The sequence below is a fragment of the Lacerta agilis genome, chromosome 2 (genome assembly GCF_009819535.1).
Source record: "Lacerta agilis isolate rLacAgi1 chromosome 2, rLacAgi1.pri, whole genome shotgun sequence".
NCBI classification, from domain to species: Eukaryota; Metazoa; Chordata; class Lepidosauria; order Squamata; family Lacertidae; genus Lacerta; species Lacerta agilis.
In genome coordinates this window covers 113,346,546-113,370,285 of record NC_046313.1, presented here as the reverse complement: position 1 = coordinate 113,370,285, position 23,740 = coordinate 113,346,546, and the positions used below count along the sequence as shown (strand labels likewise).

The window sequence follows — 23,740 nt, the reverse complement described above, 5'->3', positions numbered from 1 at the left end:
GTGAGCAAGGCTTCCAGTTCAGAATACAGCTCAATGCACACCGGAGAACCCATGAAGTGGAGAGAACATACAAATGCTCAAACTGCCACAAGGACTTTACTTCTCTGTTTGATCTCTTTGAACATAACAGTATGCACACTGAAGAAGGACCTTACAAATGCTCAGAATGTGAAAAGAGCTTCAGGTGCAGCTCCTCCCTTATGGAACATCAGAGAATTCATAGAAGAGGGGAGCCAGATTTTGGCCTGAGCCATGCTTCTGAAGCAAGTCTTGTTGAACATAACGTAACCCAGCCGGAAAAGAAACATTTTGTATGTTCCAAGTGTCACAGCACATTTGGGTGCAGCGGAAGCCTTGGGTTACATCAACTGAAGCATAAAGAGGAGACATTGCAGAGCTTCTCAGGCTGCAGCAAGACCCCTTTTTAAATATCCAGTTAATCAGCACCAGAGAATTCCCACTAAATAACCCACAAGTGTGGGGGAAAGATTTTATGATAGTGCACACATTTCACATCAGTTTAATCGGCACAAGACAGCAATAGAGAGGCAGAGAGACGTTGCAAATACTTGTTTCTCTCTTCTTCTACTTCAGTTTATTACTCCAATCACTGGTACTTCTTTTTAAATGCATGTTTTATTTGGCACTTGCTTCTATAAGTATCTTAATGTGTTTGCTGTATTCATAAATAAATTTTGTAGGTTTTTACCCCTTTTGCTTCTCTTTTTATTATTCTTGCCCCCTGTCAAGGTTACACTTTTAAACATACTGCTGTGATTATGAACTCGTTTGTTTAATAAACAGTTTTCCTCATTGCACATGGTTGTGGAACCTCTGGCTTATAGGACAATCTGTCTTCCCCAAGCCATTCCTTCTTATTTTCTTTTTTTTTTTTAATGTTCATATGTGGACAATATATAAAATTTAAAAACAGCAGGAAGGCTATAAATCAACATGCAAGAGGGGGGGAAGGGGATCTTTGACTGGTTGCTGGTCTTGGGTCAGTTTTCCTCCCTGTGAACTTCATTTCCCAGCAGCCTTTGCAACACTTTCAGAAATTACGAGCAGCTGGCCCTTTTTACCTGAGCATGTGCACAGCTGGGGGAGAATAAGTCTGGGATGCAGGAGGTGAGTCATAAATTCAGCACCACCTATCTAGAGCTCAAGAGAAAACATCGTGGGATCCTGTAGGACATGCTTAATGGAGATTTCCAATTTCTGCTCTGCTTCCTGGGAGCTGGCATCCTAGTTTTTAATATTCCACACCTGCAGTGGGTGTTGATTTGGGGCTGAATTGTAGACCTACTTTCCTTCCTACTTTCCTGGGTGTGTTAAAGGAATTCTTTCATTTCTCCAGAGGAAAAGAGAAGCTGAACGAGTGAGTTGCCTGATGGTGGGGATGCAATCTGGTGATGAAAGTGCTGTTGAAACAGGCAACAGACTTTAGTTCATACGCACTATACTGAAAAGAAAAAGCCACAAAGGGGGTTAATGTATCTGGGAATGTGAGATAAGTAGGGAGGAGGGGTTTTCCAGTTCAGTTTCGGTTTCCTTTCTTTCTTTCCTTCTTTCCTGATCATTTTCAGAAAAGGAACTTTGGCGTTCAATGTTTCCTTCACTAGATGTGCCCTTGAAGCAGGAATAGCCCTTATTTTTTATAGGCAGCACTTTGGGGGAGCTGGAGCTCCAAGTCCCTGCCAGGAAGGAGGGCCATCCTTAGGAGTAGGTGTACTCTACTTGTGTAAAAAAATGACCACATTCATGCCATCCTGTAAACAGTCCTGGCTTCCTCCAAAGAATACTGGGAGCTGTACCTTGATAAAAAGTACAGGAGACTTCCCCAATTCCCTTCACAGAAGTGCTGTTCCCAGCGTGGTTTAATAATCAATCCCGCTTCCCGAAGAACTCTGTGCATTGTAGCTGTGTGAGGAGAATAGCAGGAGTCTCTTCACAACCCTCAGGGCTTTTACTAAACTACAGCTCCCCAAGTTCTTTGGGCAGAACCAGGACTGTTTAAAGTGGAATTGTACTGTTTTAAGATGGATGGTGGGAATGTGGCCAAACAGGAACCATTCTTTACAAGCTAACATGAGCCAGGACTCACCCACACTTCTTCTCCTATGTCTTCTACTTGTCTCATGCGTTATACGCTTGTATCTGAGGAGTTTTTTGTTTCACTTATCTTGGGGAAACCCATTATTTACCGATGAATCAGAATGAATGGGGGGTTTGTTGCAATTCAGTGATATAGGAAGGGTGGGGCGTAGCGGGCGCTCCGCCCCAGGTTCCAGGGGAGGGGGGGTGACACTCCCCGGCTCATCCCCCACCGCCTGGCACCCCATCCGTGCTTCTTTACGGGCGGGGCAGCCCCACGACCCGCCGCTCGCTCCCCGCCTTGCAGCAGCGCCATCAGATCCACTATGCATACCCATTACACTCGTACCTTGGGTTACGTACGCCTGTAACCCGAAAATGTAAATGCCGCGTGCGCAATGCGCACAAGCGTTCTGCACACTTCACGCATACGCAAAACGTGTTTTTTGGGTTGCATACTTTTTGGGTTACGTACAACGACCTGAAACGAATTGAGTACGTAACCCGAGGTTTTCCCAGGAAAGTTTTCCCAGGAAAAGCAGCAGGGTAAATGAAAACGCTTCCACGGTGATGCCTAGAAAAGAAAGGGCAACCAGAAGTGTGTAAGAGCCCTTATTTGGAGCTGAGGTTTGGATGGACTAGAGAAGCCCCTTCATCATTTACAGGGACTGCAGGACACAACCAGCCGCGATATGCAGACAGAGGGTGTATTGAACCTTTGGTCCTCTGGATGTTACTGAATTACAACTCCCATCAGCCTCAGCCAGGGATGATGGGTGTTGTAGTCCAGCACCATCCCGAGGGCCCAAAGCTTCCCCCGCACCCAGCATTTATTTCATTCACTCATTTTTCTAACTTATATACCACTTAGTGCAACAAAATATTGAAGTGGTTCACACCATGTACAATTATAGCATCACATACAAAAAGGAACTACAGAGCATCAAAATGCAACCAGAACCCGTTAAGCAAAACATTAATCCATTCATAGTGAAATAATGTCTGTGGTCTGTTACAATGCTTCTATTAAAAAAGGCACAGTGTCCATCTTTAAACCCTAAACTGTGGTTAATCTTATGTGCAGCTTGTTTCTTGCAAACAGTATAGGAAAAATTACAACCATATATAGATGGGGGTTATGCTGTAGCGCATGGAGGAAGCCTGTTTAACATGAGGCCCTTCCTCATAGCTCTCTGGGTGTGGGAATCTTCCTAATATCTTGGGTTTCTCTGCTACATATCCCATATTCTCTTACAGAGTTGGGAAACCTGTACCTGTGAACCATGGGGGACCAATTCCACGAGCATCCTTACTGGGATTTCGATCTGGAGACCGCTCATGAAGTGGTACTCTCCTTACAGGTGAAATAATCAAGAACTAAAGGCCAATGGCTCATCTAGTCCAGTATCCTGTTCTCCCGGTGGCCAAACAGGGGCAAATAACATCTGGGTACAAGAGCCCTCTCCTTAGGAGGCATTAATATTGTAAATCCTCCATCAGAGGCTCAGGTTGCATAGATGTGTAAATGAACTACTGTATATTCTGGCATATAAAACTACTTTTTAATCCAGGAAAATCTCCTCAAAAGTCGGGGGTCGTCTTATACGCCGGGTGGAGAATCTGCGGTCGAGTATATCTCAAACTCTATATTTTAACTGGAAAAGTTGGGGGTCGTCTTATACGCCCATTCGTCTTATACGCTGGAAAATACGGTATGTATCATTAAGATACAAAACTCTCAGCTGTCCCTCATTCTGAGGAAACCGAACCCTCTCCAAGTGCCTGGAAGCCTGGAATACCACACCATTTGGAGATTGTGTGTGTGCGCGCGCAATAAATGGGTATACTTTAAATACGTTGTATGTAAACAAACACATCCCTGATTTCCCACTTGTGGAGTGTGAGTGAAAGATACAGACAATGCGAGGTTGTTCCTCCAGCTTGAACTAGAGGTTCCTATTGAAATGATTCCTTTCTTCTGTTTCTGGTGATATTGGAGGAGAGGGAGGCTGCTGAAAATTTCTTCAGTGCCGGCCAGGCTCCATCTTCAGTTGAGCAGAGGCAGCTGCAGCAGGAAACCCAGGAGGAAGATGAAGATGGGGAGGGCAGGATTTGGGGTAAGTTCAGACTCCCCCTATCCTGCTATACGTGCCAAACCAACCCACCACTTTGCCCTTCCCCCACACCTGACAAAAGGCCCTCCTTTAATTTCTCACCCCTTGCATATGCCACCCCCCAGCTCACCTGGGCTGGCCAACTGTTCCACATTCTTCCATTGGCATGGCCACCTACTGGTCACCACATGATTTGCAGAGCGTGACAATACCTTAAAGTAAAGGTAAAGGGACCCCTGAACATTCGGTCCAGTCGCAGACGACTCTCGGGTTGTGGTGCTCATCTTGCTTTATTGGCCGAGGGAACCGGCATACAGCTTCCGGGTCATGTGGCCAGCAGCATCAAGCCGCTTCTGGTGAACCAGAGCAGCGCACAGAAACTCCGTTTACCTTCCCGCCAGAGTGGTACCTATTCATCTACTAGCAATTTGACGTGCTTTCGAACTGCTAGGTGGGCAGGAACAGGAACCGAGCAAAGCCCGTTGTGGGGATTCAAACCGCCGACCTTCTGATCGGCAAGCCCTAGGCTCTGTTTAAAGGCAAGAAAATCAGGAATTGTTCCAATGCATTCACAATAAGTGATTTTGTTTCATATGAAAATTAATCCTTGTCCCAGGTTATACATGGACTTGTATCCTAATTGTTCCACCAGAGCATGCAAACCAACAAACGCATCAAATTTCAGCAGTATACAGTTGTTTCATACCAGTAAACTAATCCTCAAGGCGTTAATATTACCTTCACTCTCTTAAACTCCTGCTTTTGGGGAAAGGAAAGATCTGCGGGGAAAGGTGTCTTTCAGCTGTATACAGGTGAAACTCAAAAAAATAGAATATCATGGAAAAGTCCATTTATGTAAGCAATTGTTTTCATTAGCTACTGGAATTTAATATATGAGATAGACTCATGACATGCAACACGAGATATGTCAAGCCTTTGTTTGTTATAATTGTGATGATTGTGGCACACAGCTGATGCAAACCACAAAGTTGAAATAGTTAATTTGAGGTTCTCATCAGCTGTATGCCATAATCATCACAATTATAACAAATAAAGGCTTGATATATCTCGCTTTGCATGTCATGAGTCTATCTCATATATTAGTTTCACTTTTTATTTTTTATTTTTTTAAAGAATTTATTATATTTCAAAATTAACAAAAAGAAAAAGACAAAATACAAAAATACAAAATACAAAATACAAACACTACAAATCTAAAAAATAAAAACTACACTTAACTAAACAACAAAAGACTAAAAACACCAAAAATACAACAAATAAATCCTAAGCATCCTTAAACTAATTTAATTCTTACTTAATGGACTTCCTCCCATCTTCTATGCTGCGTTCATTACAAATTTACTTTAGTAACTTTATAACAACTTTAAATCATCATTCACCATTAATCTGTACCTTATTTATCTATCATCTTATTTCTAACTTTAACAACTTATATCATTCCTATACACCTTAGCAATTCTAACAATTATATCCTACTTTTTTCTAAACATAATCTATGCTGTTGCCAATAGTTCAACTGATTTCCAATTCAAATCTCTATCTTTTCGCATTTTTTCATATAGTCTCTGAATTTATTCCAATCTTCTTGCACCACTTCCTCCCTCTGGTCTCGGAGTTTCGCAGTCAGTTCAGCGAGTTCCATGTATTCAATCAACTTCATCTGCCATTCTTCCACTGTCGGTAGATTTTCACTTTTCCAATTCTTCGCTATTAAAATCCTAGCAGCTGTTGTGGCATACATAAAAAATGTTTTATCTCTATTGGGAATCTCATGGTTGACCATGCCCAGCAGAAAGGCCTCTGGTTTCTTAATAAATGTGTTTTTCAACACTTTTTTCAGCTCGTTATAGATTTTCTCCCAGAAATCCTTTACCTTTGGGCATGTCCACCACATATGATAAAAGGTACCTTCTACTTTTTTACATTTCCAGCATTCATTACTCACTCCATGATACATCTTAGCTAGTTTCACAGGTGTCAAATACCATCTATACATCATTTTCATAATGTTTTCTCTCAATGCATTACACGCAGTAAATCTGATACCTTGCTTCCAAAGTCTTTCCCAATCCTCCAACATAATATTATGTCCCACATCTTTTGCCCAACCAATCATAACTGATTTAACCACTTCATCTTTTGTATGCCACTCTAGCAACAAATTATACATTCTGGAAAGATTCTTACTATTCGGTTCAATAAGTTCTGTTTCCAACTTAGACTTCTCAGTTTGAAAACCTAGTTTTCTATCTATCTTAAAGACTTCATTGATCTGATAATACTGCAACCAGTCTGTCATCACCTCCTTCAATTGTTCATAACTTTTCAATTTAAAATTCTGACCATCTTGTTCCAAAATATCAGCATACTTTGGCCATTTCGCAGACATATTGGGTCTCTTATACGCCTTCGCTTCCACTGGAGACAGCCATCTGGGGGTTTTTCTCTCCAACAAATCTTTGTTTCGTATCCAAACCTGATACAAGGCATTCCTAATAATATGATTTTTAAAAGCTTTGTGGGCCTTCACCTTATCATACCACAAATAAGCATGCCAGCCAAATACATTGTCATGTCCTTCCAAATCTAAAACATCAGTGTCTTCCAACTTAAACCAAACCTTTAACCAACAAAAGGCAGCCGCTTCAAAATATATTCTCAAGTCCGGCAGGGAGAATCCACCTCTTTCTTTTAAATCAGTCAGTATTTTATATTTAATTCTAGGTTTCTTCCCCTGCCAAATAAATTTCAATAAGTCTTTTTGCCACCTTTTGAAACAGTCCATTTTGTCTATAATTGGAAGCACTTGAAATAAAAACAAAATCTTTGGTAATACATTCATCTTAATGGCTGCTATTCTGCCCATCAAAGTTAACTTTAATCTTGTCCATATCTCCAAGTCTTTCTTAATCTCTTTCCACAATTTTTCATAATTGTCCTTGAACAGGTTTAGATTCTTTGGAGTTAAATTCACCCCCAAATACTTTACCTTGTTAACAAATCTAAGTCCAGTTTGATCTTGTAATTTCTGCGTCTGCAATGGTGACATGTTTTTTGTCAAAACCTTTGTCTTTGTTTTATTCAACTTAAACCCTGCTACACTTCCAAAAGAATCTATTATCTCTAATGCTTTAGGTACACTGCTTTCCGGATCTTGTAGGGATAAAACCAAATCATCAGCGTAGGCTCTCAGTTTATATTCTTTCTCTCCCACCCTAATTCCTTTAATTTGCTTTTCCTTTCTAATCATTTCCAGCAATACCTCCAGGACCGTAATGAAAAGTAATGGGGAGATAGGGCACCCTTGTCTTGTTCCTTTTTCAATCCTAATTTCCTCGCACATCACATTGTTAATAAGGATCTTTGCTCTTTGCTCTTTATAAATGGCATTTATGCCATTTAAAAATCTTTGGCCGACCTCCATTTTTCCAAATTCTTCTTCATGAAAGTCCAAGATATATTGTCAAAGGCCTAGTTTCACTTTTTAAGTTGAATTACTGAAAGAAATGAACCTTTCCGCGATATTCTAATTTTTCGAGTTTCACCTGTATTCTAACAGACATAGGGGAAATATATAACTCTCACTACGGGAGAGACCCAATTTTAATGAATGAAAGGAAACATTTAGTCGAGAGCCAATGGAAGTGTTCCTTCTCCTTTGGGGTCCCATCAAGTCTTTCCCGCCTTTATTTCAGCAGATGATATCCAGGTAACTGAGAATGAAGGAGAACGTTGTGCGATGTTGTCAACAGGGCCTGAGGCTTTAACAACAGAGATGAACCTTCATCAAAACCAAAGAGTCCACACAGGAGAAACCCCCCATATATGCAAGTGGTGTGGGAAAAGCTGTAAAAGCAGCTCGGCCCTTATTGAGCATGAAAGAAGTCACACGGGAGAGAAGTCCTATAAATGTGAGGTGTGTGAAAGAAGCTTCAGTCGTAAGTTCAACCTTACCACGCACCAAGAAACCCACACTAAAGAGAAGCCTTACAAATGCGCAGAATGTGAGCAGAGCTTAGGTTACAAGGGCAGCTTGATAGTACACCAGAGAACCCACACAGGGGAGAAGCCATACGAATGCTCCGAATGTGGCAAGAGGTTCACTAATCAAAGCAACCTTAAGATCCATCGAAGAATCCACACAAAAGAAGATCCATATAAATGCTCGCAATGTGAACAGAGCTTCAAATTTAGGATACAGCTTTTCAGACACCGGAAAACCCACACATGTGATAAACCATACAAGTGCTCCGACTGCGGTAAGGAGTGTAGCAGGAAATCAAACCTTCTTCGACACCAAAAAATCCACACCGAAGAGAAGCCTCATAAATGCTCAGAATGTGGGCAAGTCTTCCAGTTCAGAATACAGCTCAATGCACACCGGAGAACCCATGAAGTGGAGAGAACATACAAATGCTCAAACTGCCACAAGGACTTTACTTCTCTGTTTGATCTCTTTGAACATAACAGTATGCACACTGAAGGACCTTACAAATGCTCAGAATGTGAAAAGAGCTTCAGGTGTAGCTCCTCCCTTATGGAACATCAGAGAATTCATAGAAGAGGGGAGCCAGATTTTGGCCTGAGCCATGCTGCTGAACCAAGTCTTGTTGAACATAACGTAACCCAGCAGGAATAGAAATATTTTGTATGTTCCAAGTGTCACAGCACATTTGGGTGCAGCGGAAGCCTTGGGTTACATCAACTGAAGCAAAAAGAGGAGACATTGCAGAGCTTCGCAGGCTGCAGCAAGACCCCTTTTTAAATATCCAGTTAATCAGCACCAGAGAATTCCCACTAAATAACCCACAAGTGTGGGGGAAAGATTTTATGATAGTGCACTCATTTCACATCAGTTTAATCGGCACAAGACAACAATGGAGAGGCAGAGAGATGTTGCAAATGCTTCTGTTTCTCTCTTCTTCAGTTTATTACTCCAATCACTGGTACTTCTTTTTAAATGCATGTTTTATTTGGCACTTGCTTCTATAACTCTTGCCCCCTGTCAAGGTTGCACTTTTAAACATACTGCTGTGATTATGAACTAGTTTGTTTAATAAACAGCTTTCCTCATTGCACATGGTTGTGGAATCTCTGGCTTATAAGACAATCTGTCTTCCCCAAGTCATTCCTTCTTCTTTTCTTTTCTTTTTTAATGTTCATATGTGGACAATATATAAAATTTAAAAACAGCAGGAAGGCTATAAATCAAAGTGCAAGAGGGGGGAAAGGGGATCTTTGACTCTCTGCTGCCTGGTTGCTGGTCTTGGCTCAGTTTTGTTCCCTGTGAACTTCATTTCCCAGCAGCCTTTGCAACACTTTCAGAAATTACCAGCAGCTGGCCCTTTTTACCTGAGCATGTGCACAGCTGGGGGAGAATAAGTCTGGGATGAAGGAGGTGAGTCATAAATTCAGCACCACCTATCTAGAGCTCAAGAGAAAATGTCATGGGATCCTGTAGGACATGCTTAAGGGAGATTTCCAATTTCTGCTCTGCTTCCTGGGAGCTGGCATCCTAGTTTTTAATATTCCACGCCTGCAGTGGGTGTTGATTTGGGGCTGAATTGTAGACCTACTTTCCTTCCTACTTTCCTGGGTGTGTTAAAGGAATTCTTTCATTTCTCCAGAGGAAAAGAGAAGCTGAACGTGTGAGTTGCCTGATGGTGGGGATGCAATCTGGTGAGGAAAGTGTTGTTGCAACAGGCAACAGACTTTAGTTCATACGCACTATACTGAAAAGAAAAAGGCACAAAGGGGGTTAATGTATCTGGGAATGTGAGATAATTAGGGAGGAGGGGTTTTCCAGTTTAGTTTCAGTTTCCTTCCTTGTTTGCTTGATCATTTTCAGAAAAGGAGCTTTGGCATTCAATGTTTCCTTCACTAGATGTGCCCTTGAAGCAGGAATATCCCTTTTTTTACGCAGCACATTGGGGTTGCTGGAGCTCCAAGACCCTGCCAGCAAGGAGGACCATCCTTCGGAGTATGTGTACTCTGCTGGTGTAAAAAAACAACCACATTCATGCCATCCTTTAAAAGGTACCTCTTTAAACAGTCCTGGCTTAGTCCAAAGAATACTCTGAGCTATACCTTAATAAAAGTACAAGTTGTGTTGTTCAGTCGTTCAGTGGTGTCCGACTCTTTGTGACCCCAGGGACCAGAGCACGTCAGGCACCCCTATCCTCCACTGCCTCCTGCAGTTTGGCCAAACTCATGCCAGTCACTTCAAGAACACTGTCCAACCATCTCATCCTCTGTCGTCCCCTTCTCCTTGTGCCCTCCATCTTTCCCAACATCAGGGTCTTTTCTAGAGAGTCTTTTCTTCTCATAAGGTGGCCAAAGTACTGGAGCCTCAACTTCAGGATCTGTCCTTCCAGTGAGCACTCAGGGGTGATTTCATTAAGGATGGATAAGTTTGATCTTTTTGCAGTCCATGGGACTCTCAAGAGTCTCCTCCAGCAGCATAATTCAAAAGCACCAATTGTTCGGCGATCAGTCTTCTTTATGGTCCAGCTCTCTTCCATACATTACTACTGGGAAAACCATAGCTTTAACTATATGGACCTTTGTCGGCAAGGTGAAGTTCCCAGCGTGGTTTAAAAATCAGTCCCGCTTCCTAAGGAACTCTGTGCATTGTAGCTGAGTGAGGAGAATAGCAGGAGTCTCTTCACAACCCTCAGCGCTTTTACTAAACTACGGCTCCCCAAGTTCTTTGGGGAGAACCAGGACTGTTTAAAGTGGTATTGTACTGTTTTAAGATGGATGGTGGGAATGTGGCCAAACAGGAACCATTCTCTACAAGCTAACATGAGCCAGGACTCACCCACACTTCTTCTCCTATGTATTCCACTTCTCTCGTGCTTTATACGCTTGGGTCTGAGGAGTTTTCTGCTTCACTTTTCTTGGGGAAACCCATTATTTACCGCTGAATCAGAATGAATGGGGTTTGTTGCAATTTGCTGTTAAACAGCCAGGTTTTCCCAGGAAAAGCAGCAGGGTAAATGAAAACTCGTCCACGCTGATGCCTAGAAAAGAAAGGGCAACAAGAAGTGTGTAAAAGCCCTTATTTGGAGCTGAGGTTTGGAAGGACTGCTTGGCGTGCTCTGGTCCATGGGATCATGAAGAGTCAGACACGACTGAACGACTTAACAACAACAACAACAACAACAACAACAACAACAACAACAACAACAACAGAGAGGCCCCTTCATCATTTACAGGGACTGCAGGCCTCAACCGGCAGCGATAATGCAGACAGAGGGAGTATTGAACCTTTGGTCCTCTGGATGTTACTGAATTACAATTCCCATCAGCCTCAGCCAGGGATGATGGGTGTTGTAGTCCAGCACCATCCAGTGGGCCGAAAACCTCCCCCGCACCCAGCATTTATTTCATTGATTCATTTTTAAGACTTATATACCACTTAGTGCAACAAAATATTGAAGTGGTTCACACAATGTACAATTATAGCATCACAAACAAAAAGGAACTACACAGCATCAAAATGCAACTAAAACAGGTTAAGCAAAACATTCATAGTGAAATAATGCCTGTGGTCTATTACAACGCTACTTCTCTTACAGAGTTGGGAAACCTGTACCTGTGAACCATGGGGGACCAATCCCACAAGAAACCTGCGTGGGAAGTGGATATGGAAATCGCTAATGAATTGGTACTCTACTTACAGGTGAAATAATCAAGAACTAAAAGCCAATGGCTCATCTAGTCCAGTATCCTGTTCTCCCGGTGGCCAAACAGGGGCAAATAACATCTGGGTACAAGAGCCCTCTCCTCTTCTGTGGTCTCCCAAAATTCGTATTAAGAAAAAATACTACCTCTAACTGTGGAGGCAGGGGATAGCTATCCTGGCTAGTAGTCATTGATAGACTTCTCCTCCTTACTTATCAAACCTTTATTAGGCATTTTACAAGTAAAATCGCGAGAGAAAGAATCACATACAAGAACTATTATATATATATATATATATATATATATATATATATATATATATACACACACACACACACACACACACACACACACACACACACACACACAGAAACAACAATTAAACTCATAGGCTGATTGTATGTGTATATATGTGAAATCTAGAATTTCCTCCTGTTAAAGTACTCCTTAAAGCACTGCTGCCAAAAACTCGGCTACCCCCGCAGTCACCCTTTGGTCAATGTCAGAGAGACAGAATCCAACACTTCCACCATGCTGCGGTTTCAAACCTCCCAAAAGGGGGGACAACACACGTTCACGCAGCGTACTGTGTAGTGGACAATAAAAGAGAATATGCTCTACTTTGTCCGGGACATTCAGGGAACATCTGCAGTATCTCTTGTTTCTGGAAATATTCTGATATCTACCCCTGACAAATGCCGCGGGAAAGATATTCAGTTGGGCCAGCATAAGTGCCCTACGTTGGACTTCTCCTCCATGAATATGTCCAAGCATATTTTCAAGCCATCCACGTTGGTGGCCGTTTAGTTCCCATTCGCTAGTGTGCCACCGGGTTGGGGGTCAGGGGTCAAGCTCCCTGTCCCTCTTGTGCTTGAGAAGGGGATGTGCAGGCCACAATAGTCCAGATAAGGTGGCATCTTCCATATGGTCTGTCTAGTCTTCAGCAAGGGACTCCCCATGTGATGTCTTTCAGGGTCTGGAGGTCCTGGAGAGCGCTGGGGATGCCAGTCTCAAAATAGCTGCTATGGCGGGTGCAAGCAAGGCCCTTCAGGAGGCTTTAATATTGTAAACCCTCCATCAGAGGCTCAGGTTGCATAGATGTGTAAATGAACTATCTATCATTAAGATACCAAACTCTCAGATGTCCCTCATTCTGAGGAAACCAAACCCTCTCCAAGTGCCTGGAAGCCTGGAATAACACACCATTTGGAGATGTTGTGTGTGTGCGCGCGCAATAAATGGGTATACTTTAAATAAGTTGTATGTAAACAAACACATCCCTGATTTCCCACTTGTGGAGTGTGAGTGAAAGATACAGATGATGTGAGGTTGTTACACCAGCTTGAACAATAGGTTCCTATTGAAATAATTCCTTTCTTCTGTTTCTGGTGATATTGGAGGAGAGGGAGGCGGCTGAAAATTTCTCAAATGCAGGCCAGGCTCCATCTTCAGTTGAGCAGAGGCAGCTGCAGCAGGAAACCCAGGAGGAAGATGATGATGGGGAGGGCAAGATTTGGGGTAAGTTCAGACTCCCCCTATCCTGCTATAGGTGCCAAACCCACCCACCACTTTGCTCTTCCCCCACACCTGACAAAAGGCCCTCCTTTTATTTCTCAACCCTTGCATATGCCACCCCCCCCCCAGCTCACCTGGGCTAGCCAGCTGTTCCACATGCTTCAGCTGGCATGGCCACCTATTGGTCACCACATGTACTGCAGAGCGTGACAATACCTTGAAGTAAAGGTAAAGGGACCCCTGACCGTTAGGTCCAGTCGCAGACGACTCTGAGGTTGCGGTGCTCATCTTGCTTTATTGGCCGAGGGAGCCAGCGTACAGCTTCCGGGTCATGTGGCCAGCATGATGAAGCCGCTTCTGGTGAACCAGAGCAGCGCATGGAAACACCGTTTACCTTCCCGCCAGAGTGGTACCTATTCATCTACTTGCACTTTGACGTGCTTTCAAACTGCTAGGTTGGCAGGAACAGGGACTGAGTAAAGGGAGCTCAGCCCGTTGCAGGGATTCAAACCCCCGACATTTAGATCAGCAAGCCCTAGGCTCTGTTTAAAGGCAAGAAAATCAGGAATTGTGCCAATGCATTCACAATAAGTGATTTTGTTTCATAAGAAAATTAATCCCTGTCCCATGTTATACATGGACTTATATCCTAATTGTTCCCCCAGAGCATGCAAACCAACAAACGCATCAAATTTCAGCAGTATACAGTTGTTTCATCCTGCTAAACTAATTCTCAAGCGGTTAATATTAACTTCACTCTCTTAAACTCCTGCTTTTGGGGAAAGGAAAGGTCTGCGGGGAAAGGTGTCTTTCAGCAGCATATTCTAACAGACATAGGGGAAATAAATAACTCTCACTACGGGTGATAGCCAATTTTAATGAATGAAATGAAACATTTAGTCGAGAGGCAGTGGAAGCATTCCTTCTCCTTTGGGGTCCCATCAAGTCTTTCCCCCCTTTATTTCAGCAGATGGTAACCAGGTAACTGAGAATGAAGGAGAACGTTGTGCGATGTTGTCAACAGGGCCTGAAGCTTTAACAACAGAGATGAACCTTCATCAACACCAAAGAGTCCACACCGGTGAGGCCCCCTATACATGTAGATACTGTGGGGAAAGCCTTAACAGCAGCTCGGCCCTTATTGAGCATGAAAGAAGTCACAGGGGAGAGAAGCCCTATAAATGTGATGTGTGTGAAAGAAGCTTCAGTCGTAAGTTCAACCTTGCCAGGCACCGAGCAACCCACACTAAAGAGAAGCCTTATGAATGCTCAGAATGTGGGCAGAGCTTCAAATTTATTCCAGACCTTACCAGACACCAGATAATCCACACAGGAAATAAACCATACAAGTGCTCAGAGTGTGGTAAGGGTTTTGATTATAAATATCCCCTTATTAGACACACAAGAAAGCACACCAAAGAGAAGCCTTATAAATGTGATGTGTGTGAAAGAAGCTTCAGTCATAAGTTCAACCTTGACAGGCACCAAGTAATCCACACTAAAGAGAAGCCTTATGAATGCTCAGAATGCGGGCAGAGGTTCAGTCAAAAGAGCAACTTGAAAGTACACCAGAGAACCCACACAGGTGAGAGGCCATACAAATGCTCAGAATGTGGCAAGACGTACACTACTCAAAGCAACCTTAAGATGCATCAAAGAATCCACACAAAAGAAGAGCCACATAAATGTTCGGAATGTGAACGGAGCTTCCAATATAGGTCACAGCTTACCAGACACCAGATAACCCACACAAGAGATAAACTATACAAGTGCTCCGACTGTGGTAAGGAGTATAGCAGGAAATCAAACCTTGTTCAGCAACAAAAGATCCACACCAAAGAGAAGCCTCATCAATGCTCAGAATGTGAGCAAGGCTTCCAGTTCAGCACACAGCTCATCGCACACCGGAGAACCCATGAAGTGGAGAGAACATACAAATGCTCAAAATGCCACAAGGACTTTACTTCTCCATTTGATCTCATTCATAGAGGAGAGGAGCCAAATTTTAGCCTGAGCCATGCTTCTGAACCAAGTCTTGTTGAACCTAACGTAACCCGCCCTGAAACGAAACATTTTGTATGTTCCAAGTGTTACAGCACATTTGGGTGCAGCGGAAGCCTTGGGTTACATCAACTGAAGCATAAAGAGGAGACATCGTAGAGCTTCTCAGGCAGCAGCAAGACCCTTTTTAAAATATCCAATTAATCAGCACAAGAGAATTCCCACCAAATAGCCCACAAGTTTGGGGAAAAGCTTTTATGATAGTGCATTCATTTCACATCAGTTTAATCGGCACAAGACAACAATGGAGAGGCAGAGAGATGTTGCAAATGCTTCTGTTTCTCTCTTCTTCAGTTTATTACTCCAATCACTGGTACTTCTTTTTAAATGCATGTTTTATTTGGCACTTGCTTCTATAAGTATTTTAATGTGTTTGCTGTATTCACAAATAAATTTTGTAGGTTTTTACCCCTTTTGCTTCTCTTTTTATTACTCTTGCCCCCTGTCAAGGTTGCAGTTTTAAACATACTGCTGTGATTATGAACTAGTTTGTTTAATAAACAGCTTTCCTCATTGCACATGGTTGTGGAATCTCTGGCTTATAAGACAACCTGTCTTCCTCAAGCCATTCCCTCTTATTTTCTTTTTTTTAAAATGTTCATATGTGGACAATATATAAAATTTGAAAATAACAGGAAGGCTATAAATCAAAGTGCAAGAGGAGAGAGACGGAATCTTTCTCTCTCAGTTGCCTGGTTGCTGGTCTTGGCTCAGTTTTGCTCCCTGTGAACTTCATTTCCCAGCAGCCTTTGCAAATCCCTCAGAAACAATCAGCAGCTGGCCCCATTTACCTGAGCGTGTGCACAGCTGAGGTAGAATAAGTCTGAGAGGGAAGAGGCGAGTCATAAATTCAGCACCACCTATCTAGAGCTCAAGAGAAAACATCATGGTATCTTGTAGGAAAAGCTTAACATAGAGTTCCCATTTCTGCTCTGCTTCCCGGCCGCTGGCATCCTAGCTTTTAATCTTCCACCCCCAGAGTGAGTGCTGCATTGGGGCTGGATAGTAGACTCATTTTCCTTTCTGCTTTCCTGGGTGAGTTAACGGGATTCTTTCATTTCTTCAGAGGCGAATGGAAGCTGAGCAAACGAGGTGCCTAGTGGTGGGAGTGGAATTTGGTAGAGGAAAGTGTTGCAACAGGCAACAGACTTTGGTTCAAACCCACAATATTAAGAAGAAATGGGTGTTAATGTGTAGGTTTCCAAACTTTTCATGTTGGGGACGCCTCTTAGACATGCATCATTTTCCGACGCAGTAATCCAGTTTTTCTAGCAAACTGCAGGTTAAACTAGCCCCTTTCCAGCCCCAGAAGGAGCATGAGGAGAATTTGCACAATATACCTACATACTTAATTAAGCCCACACACTATTGTGTGGCGACACACAGTTTAGAAAGCTCTAGGTCAGTGTTTTTCAACCTTTTTTGGGCAAAGGCACACTTGTTTCATGAAAAAAATCACGAGGCACACCACCATTAGAAAATGTTAAAAAAAATTAAGTATGTGCCTATATTGACTATATATAAAGTAATTCTCTTGAATAGGAATCAAATAAACACAATTTTTCCCCACGGCACACCAGGCAACATCTCGCGGCACACTAGTGTGCCACGGAACAGTGGTTGAAAAACACTGCTCTAGGTTAATGTATTTGGGAGTGGAAAGCAGAAGGAGGGGCTTTTCCGACTTTAGTTTCAGTTTCCCTTCTTTCTTGCTTGCTTCTGGCTTGATCATCTTCCGTAAAGGAACTTTTGCATTCAACGTTTCCTTATTTAGAGGTGTCCTTGAAGCAGGAATATTAGTTTTGAAGACTACACTGCTGGGGAGCTGGACCTCAAAGTCCCTGCCAGGAAGCAGCAGCATCCTTAGGAGTAGGTTTACTTGGCCGGTGTAAAAAAAAAAATGACCACATTAATGCCATACTTTTAAAGGTACCTCTTTAAATAGTCCTGGCTTCCTCCAAGCATTCATTTCATTCATTTTACAAACGTATATACCGCTTGGGACAGCAAAATATTGAAGCATTTCACACAATGTACAATGATCCCATCACAAGCCAAAAGCAAGTACAGAGTGTCAAAATACAATAAGAACCAAGCAATCAAAACATTAAGACTGTGGTCTATTACAGTCCTTCTTTAGAAAAAGGCATAGGGCCCATATTTAAACCTGTAACTGCGGTTGATCTTAACTACTGCTCGTTCCTTGCAAACTGTATAGAAAAGAATACATGCACAAATAGATGGGGGTCATGGTGTAGTGTTTGGAGGAAACCTGCTTAACGCAGGCACCCCCAAACTCGCCCCTTCAGGTGTTTTTGGGACTACAATTCCCATCATCCCTGACCACTGGTCCTGTTAGCTAGGGATGGTGGGAGTTGTAGTCCCAAAAACACCTGAAGGGGCGAGTTTGGGGGTGCCTGCGTTAAGCAGATTTCCTCCAAACACTACACTATGACCCCCATCTATTTGTGACAGCTCTCTGGGTGTGGGAATATCCCTAATATCTTGGGTGTCTCTGTTACATATCCCACATTACAGAGTTGGGAGACCTGTATCTGTGACCCATGGAGGACCATTACTCTATGAAGCCTTACTGGCAGTGCTTTTGGGGGGGACGCAGAGGTATGCATACCCCTAAACATTTTGTGAATCCAAGTTTGGCCTCATTAAGGGGCAGTATTTCAATATGAGTAGGAAAATGGGAGCACCCCTAAACATTTTTAAAGGAAAAAAGCACTGCTTACTGGTATGAAGAACTGGGAGACGTCGAAGTCATGCTCTCCTTCCAGGTGAAATAATCAAGAACTAAAGGCCAATGGCCCATCTAGTCCAGCATCCTGTTCTCCCAGTGGCCTCTCCTCTTCTGTGGCCCCCCAAAACTCGTATTCAGACGCATTGCCTCCTCTGACTGGGGAGAAAGAACAGAGCCATCATGGCTAGTAGCTGTTGTCAGCCTTCATTTCCATGAATATGTCCAATCATATTTTAAAGGGATCTAAATTGGCGGGCTTTTAGTTACCACTGGCTGTTATGCTGCCAGAGGGTTGGTTGTGGGGCCAAGGGTTGAGCTCTGCGGCAGACCCACCCGCTTTCTACCAATTAATAGCGGGGTGGACTCACCCCGCTAACTGCCCCCCCCCATTAAATATAGCGCACACTCTTCACTGTACGCCAATTACACAAATTTCTATAGTTAACCACAGTTTGTCCTGTGGGGGGTCTTGTTGTGAGGGAAAACGTAGTAGATTAGAGTCTCGGGCAGGACTTGCTCAAACACGCATGAAAAGTTTTATTAAACTAAAAGAAGTTTGTGAAATAAAGCGGGTCAGGAAATGCATTCTTTCAAGTAAAAGTTAACTTTTATAAAGATGCCACAGGCTTAAACATTATGCTATAGGCACCGCTCTTCTTAAACTTTGGTTGCTAAAAATCAGTTGGTACACTTCAGTTAGATGTTTAATTAGGTTCTAGACTAGGTGGTAAAATGCTAGGTTCAGTTTCTGCTACTTAGTTATGACAGGTGGTTAAGTTAAATACATTTAATACAGCACAGCTTCCTTTGCAGATTAATACTTTGGCCCACAAGTGAGGGGCACTTTTCTTCAGTTACATACTCTCTTAATCATCTCATTCCTGAGGTATTCCAAATGGAATAACAGACCCGGGGGATTCCCTTGCCCCTTGTGACTGGTTTGGGAGTTTTCTTTACCTAGAAGAACTTGAGACCCATGGAGTCTGTATTCCCACAGCTTCTCCCTCTCCTGGCTCAGTCTCAGCCCTTCCAGAACATTCCTGTCTGTATACATTTCCCAGACCCTCAACACTTTCTCCCTATATGTAAAGCTGTGAGACTCTGTCCTCTTGCTAACATCCTCAGTGTGGGTGTTCAACTCAAATATGAACCAGTTCTCCGCCAAATCCTATCCTGAACCCTATCCCTCATCCTGAACCCGCTCTAACATCTCCAATCAAATACTGTCCATCTTCTCAAATCCAGCCCTATCTAACCACCTCCCTCAGAAATGGCTCCTTTTATTTTCCCTCCCAAAGTGCTGCTCCTCCCCCCTCGGTGTCTAGTTGACTCTGTAGCCAATCAGCGAATGGCTCAAGCCCTCTGGTGGAATTTCTTGGGAACTGCACCACCAGACTCTAGTCTGGCTCCGCTGGCCATCACAAGCCCTGTCCCTCTTAGAATCATAGAATCATAGAGTTGGAAGAGACCACGAGGGCCATCCAGTCCAACCCCCTGTCAAGCAGGAAACACCATCAAAGCATTCCTGGCAGATGGCTGTCAAGCCTCTGTTTAAAGACCTCCAAAGAAGGAGACTCCACCACACTCCTTGGTAGCAAATTCCACTGCCGAACAGCTCCCACTGTCAGGAAGTTCTTCCTAATGTTTAGGTGGAATCTTCTTTCTTGTAGTTTGAATCCATTGCCCCGTGTCCGCTTCTCTGGAGCAGCAGAAAACAACCTTTCACCCTCCTCTATATGACATCCTTTAATATATATTAGAACATGGCTATCATATCACCCCTTAATCTTCTCTTCTCCAGGCTAAACATACCCAGCTCCCTAAGCCGTTCCTCATAAGGCATCGTTTCCAGGCCTTTGACCATTTTGGTTGCCCTCTTCTGGACACGTTCCAGCTTGTCAGTATCCTTCTTGAACTGTGGTGCCCAGAACTGGACACAGTATTCCAGGTGAGGTCTGACCAGAGCAGAATATAGTGGTACTATTACCTCCCTTGATCTAGATGCTATACTCCTATTGATGCACCCCAGAATTGCATTGGCTTTTTTAGCTGCTGCATCACACTGTTGACTCATGTCAAGTTTGTGGTCTACCAAGACTCCTAGATCCTTTTCACATGTACTGCTCTTGTGGTTGAGAAGGCCATGTGCAGGCCACAGTAGACTACATCGGGTTGCCTCTTCCATATTGTTTTATCTAGCCCTCAACAAAGGATTCCACATGTCTTCAGGGTCTGAAGTTCCTGGAGAGCGCTGGGGGCACCCGCCTAAAAATATCTTCTATGGCAGGTTGGAGAAGCAAGACCCTTTGGGGGGCATTAATGTTGTGAGTCCCTCCTTCGGAGGCTCAGGTTGCACAGATGTGTAAATAAACCACTTATTATCAAGGTACCACAGTCTCAGCTGTCCCTCATTCTGAGGTAACCGAGCCCTCCGTAAGCGCATGGAACCTCTTGAATACCGCACCACTTGGAGATGGGGTGTCTGTGCAATAAATGGGTGCACCTGAAATGTGTGGTGTGAACAAACACAGCCCTAATTTCTCACTTGCAGAGGGTGAGTGAAAAAGATGTTGTGGACTGTTGCTCCAGCTTGAACAAAAGGTTCCCACTGAAAGGATTCCTCTTTGCTGTTTCAGTTGATACTGGAGGAGAAGGAAGAGGAGGCTGCAAATCTCCCTGATGCAGGCCAGGCTCCACCTGACTAAAGCCCCTCCCTTTCTATCTCACTTCCTTGCATATCCCCCCCCCCACAGTTCACCTGGGTCAGCCAGCTGTTCCTTATGCTGCAGTTGGCATGGCCACCTACTGGCCACCACATGAACAGCAGAGCATAACAATAACTTACATTCTTATGTATCTAGGAAGGCAAGATAATCAGGAATTGTGCCAATGCATTCCCAATACCTGGCTATCTTTCATAAGAAAATAAAACCCTGTCCTGGGTTAGACAAGAATGTGGGTCCTAATTGTTCCACCAGAGCACACAAACCAACAAACACATCAAGCTTCAGCAGTATGAATGGTAAAGGTAAAGGAACGCCTGACCATTAGGTCCAGTCGCGGACAACTCTGGGGTTGTGGTGCTCATCTCGCTTTATTGGCCAAGGGAGCCAGCATACAGTTTCCGGGTCAGGTGACCAGCAGGACCAAGCCGCTTCTGACAAACCAGAGCAGCGCACGGAAACGCTGTTTGCCTTCCCACCGGAGCGGTACCTATTTATCTACTTGCACTTTGATGTGCTTTCAAACTGCTAGGTTGGCAGGATCAGGGACTGGGCAACAGGACCTCACAGTGGTTTAATTCCAGTAAACTAATTCTTAAGCCATTAATATTCCCTTCACTCTCATAAGCTCCTGCTTTAGGGGAAAGGATAGATCTGCTGGTCAAGGTGTCTTTCAGCAGCATATTCTAACAGACATAGGAGAAATAAATAACTCTCACTATGGGTGTTAGCCAATTTCAATGAATGAAATGAAACATTTAGTCGAGAGCCAATGGAAGTGTTCCTTCTCCTTTGGGGTCCCATCAAGTCTTTCTCCCCTTTATTTCAGCAGATGATATGCAGGTAACTGAGAATGAAGGAGAAGGTTGTGCGATGTTGTCAACAGGGCCTGAAGCTTTAACAACAGAGATGAACCTTCATCAACACCAAAGAGTTCACACAGGAGGAGCCCCCCATATATGTAAGTGGTGTGGGAAAAGCTGTAACAGCAGCTCGGCGCTTATTGAGCATGAAAGAAGTCACACGGGAGAGAAGCCCTATAAATGTGAGGTGTGTGAAAGAAGCTTCAGTCGTAAGTTCAACCTTGCCATGCACCAAGTAATCCACACTAAAGAGAAGCCTTATGAATGCTCAGAATGCGGGCAGAGGTTCAGTCAAAAGAGCAACTTGAAAGTACACCAGAGAACCCACACAGGGGAGAGGCCATACAAATGCTCCGAATGTGGCAAGACATACATTACGGGAGCCAACCTTAGGCTGCATCAAAGATTCCACACGAAAGAGAAGCCTTATAAATGCTCCGAATGTGGGCAAAGCTTCAGCCACAAGAGCTACTTGACAGTACACCAGAGAAGCCACACAGGTGAGAGGCCATATGAATGCTCACAGTGTGGCAAGAGGTTCACTACTCGATCCATACTTAGGGAGCATCAAAGAATCCACACAAAAGAGAAGCCTTATAAATGCTCAGAATGTGGGCAGAGCTTCAATCGTAGCAAACAGCTTACCGAACACCAGAACAGCCACACAGGAGAGAATCCATACAAGTGCTCCGACTGTGGTAAGGAGTACAGATGTAAATCGAGCCTTGTTCGACACAAAAAAATCCACACCAAAGAGAAGCCTCATCAATGCTCAGAATGTGAGCAAGGCTTCCAGTTCAGCACACAGCTCATCGCACATCAGAGAACCCATGAAGTGGAGAAAACATACAAATGCTCAAAGTGCCACAAGGATTTTACTTCTCCATTTGATCTCATTATGCATAACAGGATGCACACTGAAGGAGGACCTTACAAATGCTCAGAATGCGAAAAGAGCTTCAGGTGCAGCACATCCCTTATGGAACATCAGAAAATTCATAGAGGAGGGGAGCCAGATTTGGGCCTGAGCCATGCTTCTGAACCAAGTCTTGTTCAACATAAAGTCACACGCCCTGAAAAGAAACATTTTGTATGTTCCAAGTGTCACAGCACATTTGGGTGCAGCGGAAGCCTTGGGTTACATCAACTGAAGCATAAATAGGAGACATTGTAGAGTTTCTCAGGCTGCAGCAAGACCCCTTTTTAAATATCCAATTAATCAGCACAAGAGAATTCCCACTAAATAGCCCACAAGTGTGGGGAAAGCTTTTATGATAGTGCACACATTTCACATCTGTTTAATCGGCACAAGACAGCAATGGAGAGACAGAGAGATGTTGCAAATGCTTGTTTCTCTCTTCTTCTACTTCAGTTTATTACTCCAATCACTGGTACTTCTTTTAAATGCATGTAAAATATAAGTATTTTAACGTGTTTGCTGTGTTCACCAATAAATTTTGTAGGTTTCTTATCCCTTTTGTTTCTTTTTTATTACTCTTGCCCCCTGTCAAGGTTGCAGTTTTAAATACACTGCTTCAGCGTTTATTAAATTGTTTGTTTGGGGTTTTTGGTATGGCTTTTCTCATCGCACATGCCTGAAGAACCTCTGACCTGTATGCCAATCTGTCTTCCCCAAGCCATGGCTGCCCAGCGACGAAGGAAGGCTAACCGGCACCCGGGGGTGGGGCAAACAGCTGGCGACGCATGCACAGCGTCGCTATGTACGGCGGATGCATGGTGTTGCTAAGTAGGGCGCATGCATGGCATCGCTATGTTGCCGGCACCAGCGCTCGAGCGCCGTACGGATGGTGGCGGGATCCTGCACTTGTGGCTGGAGCAGTGGCACACATGCTTTGTATGTAGTGACGCTGTGTATGCCCCATATGTAGTGATGCTGCGCATGTGCCGTAC

General features: G+C 43.6%; 1 protein-coding gene across 3 annotated transcripts; it reads left to right on the top strand.

The window, feature by feature from the left end:
* Positions 1-1,185: 1,185 nt before the first annotated feature.
* On the top strand, positions 1,186-23,235 carry LOC117042711 (zinc finger protein OZF-like). 3 transcript variants are annotated; one of them, XM_033142325.1, is made up of 5 exons: positions 1,186-1,359; positions 3,352-3,455; positions 13,316-13,433; positions 14,401-15,031; positions 22,178-23,235. In XM_033142325.1, the coding sequence occupies exons 2-5, from the start codon at positions 3,378-3,380 to the stop codon at positions 22,989-22,991; spliced, it is 1,641 nt and encodes a 546-aa protein (XP_032998216.1). In that variant the 5' UTR covers positions 1,186-1,359; positions 3,352-3,377; the 3' UTR covers positions 22,992-23,235. The 3 variants fall into 3 exon arrangements, with proteins under 3 accessions (XP_032998216.1, XP_032998215.1, XP_032998213.1); XM_033142324.1 differs by having other exon boundaries at positions 1,186-1,378; XM_033142322.1 differs by having other exon boundaries at positions 1,186-1,409.
* Positions 23,236-23,740: the final 505 nt, after the last annotated feature.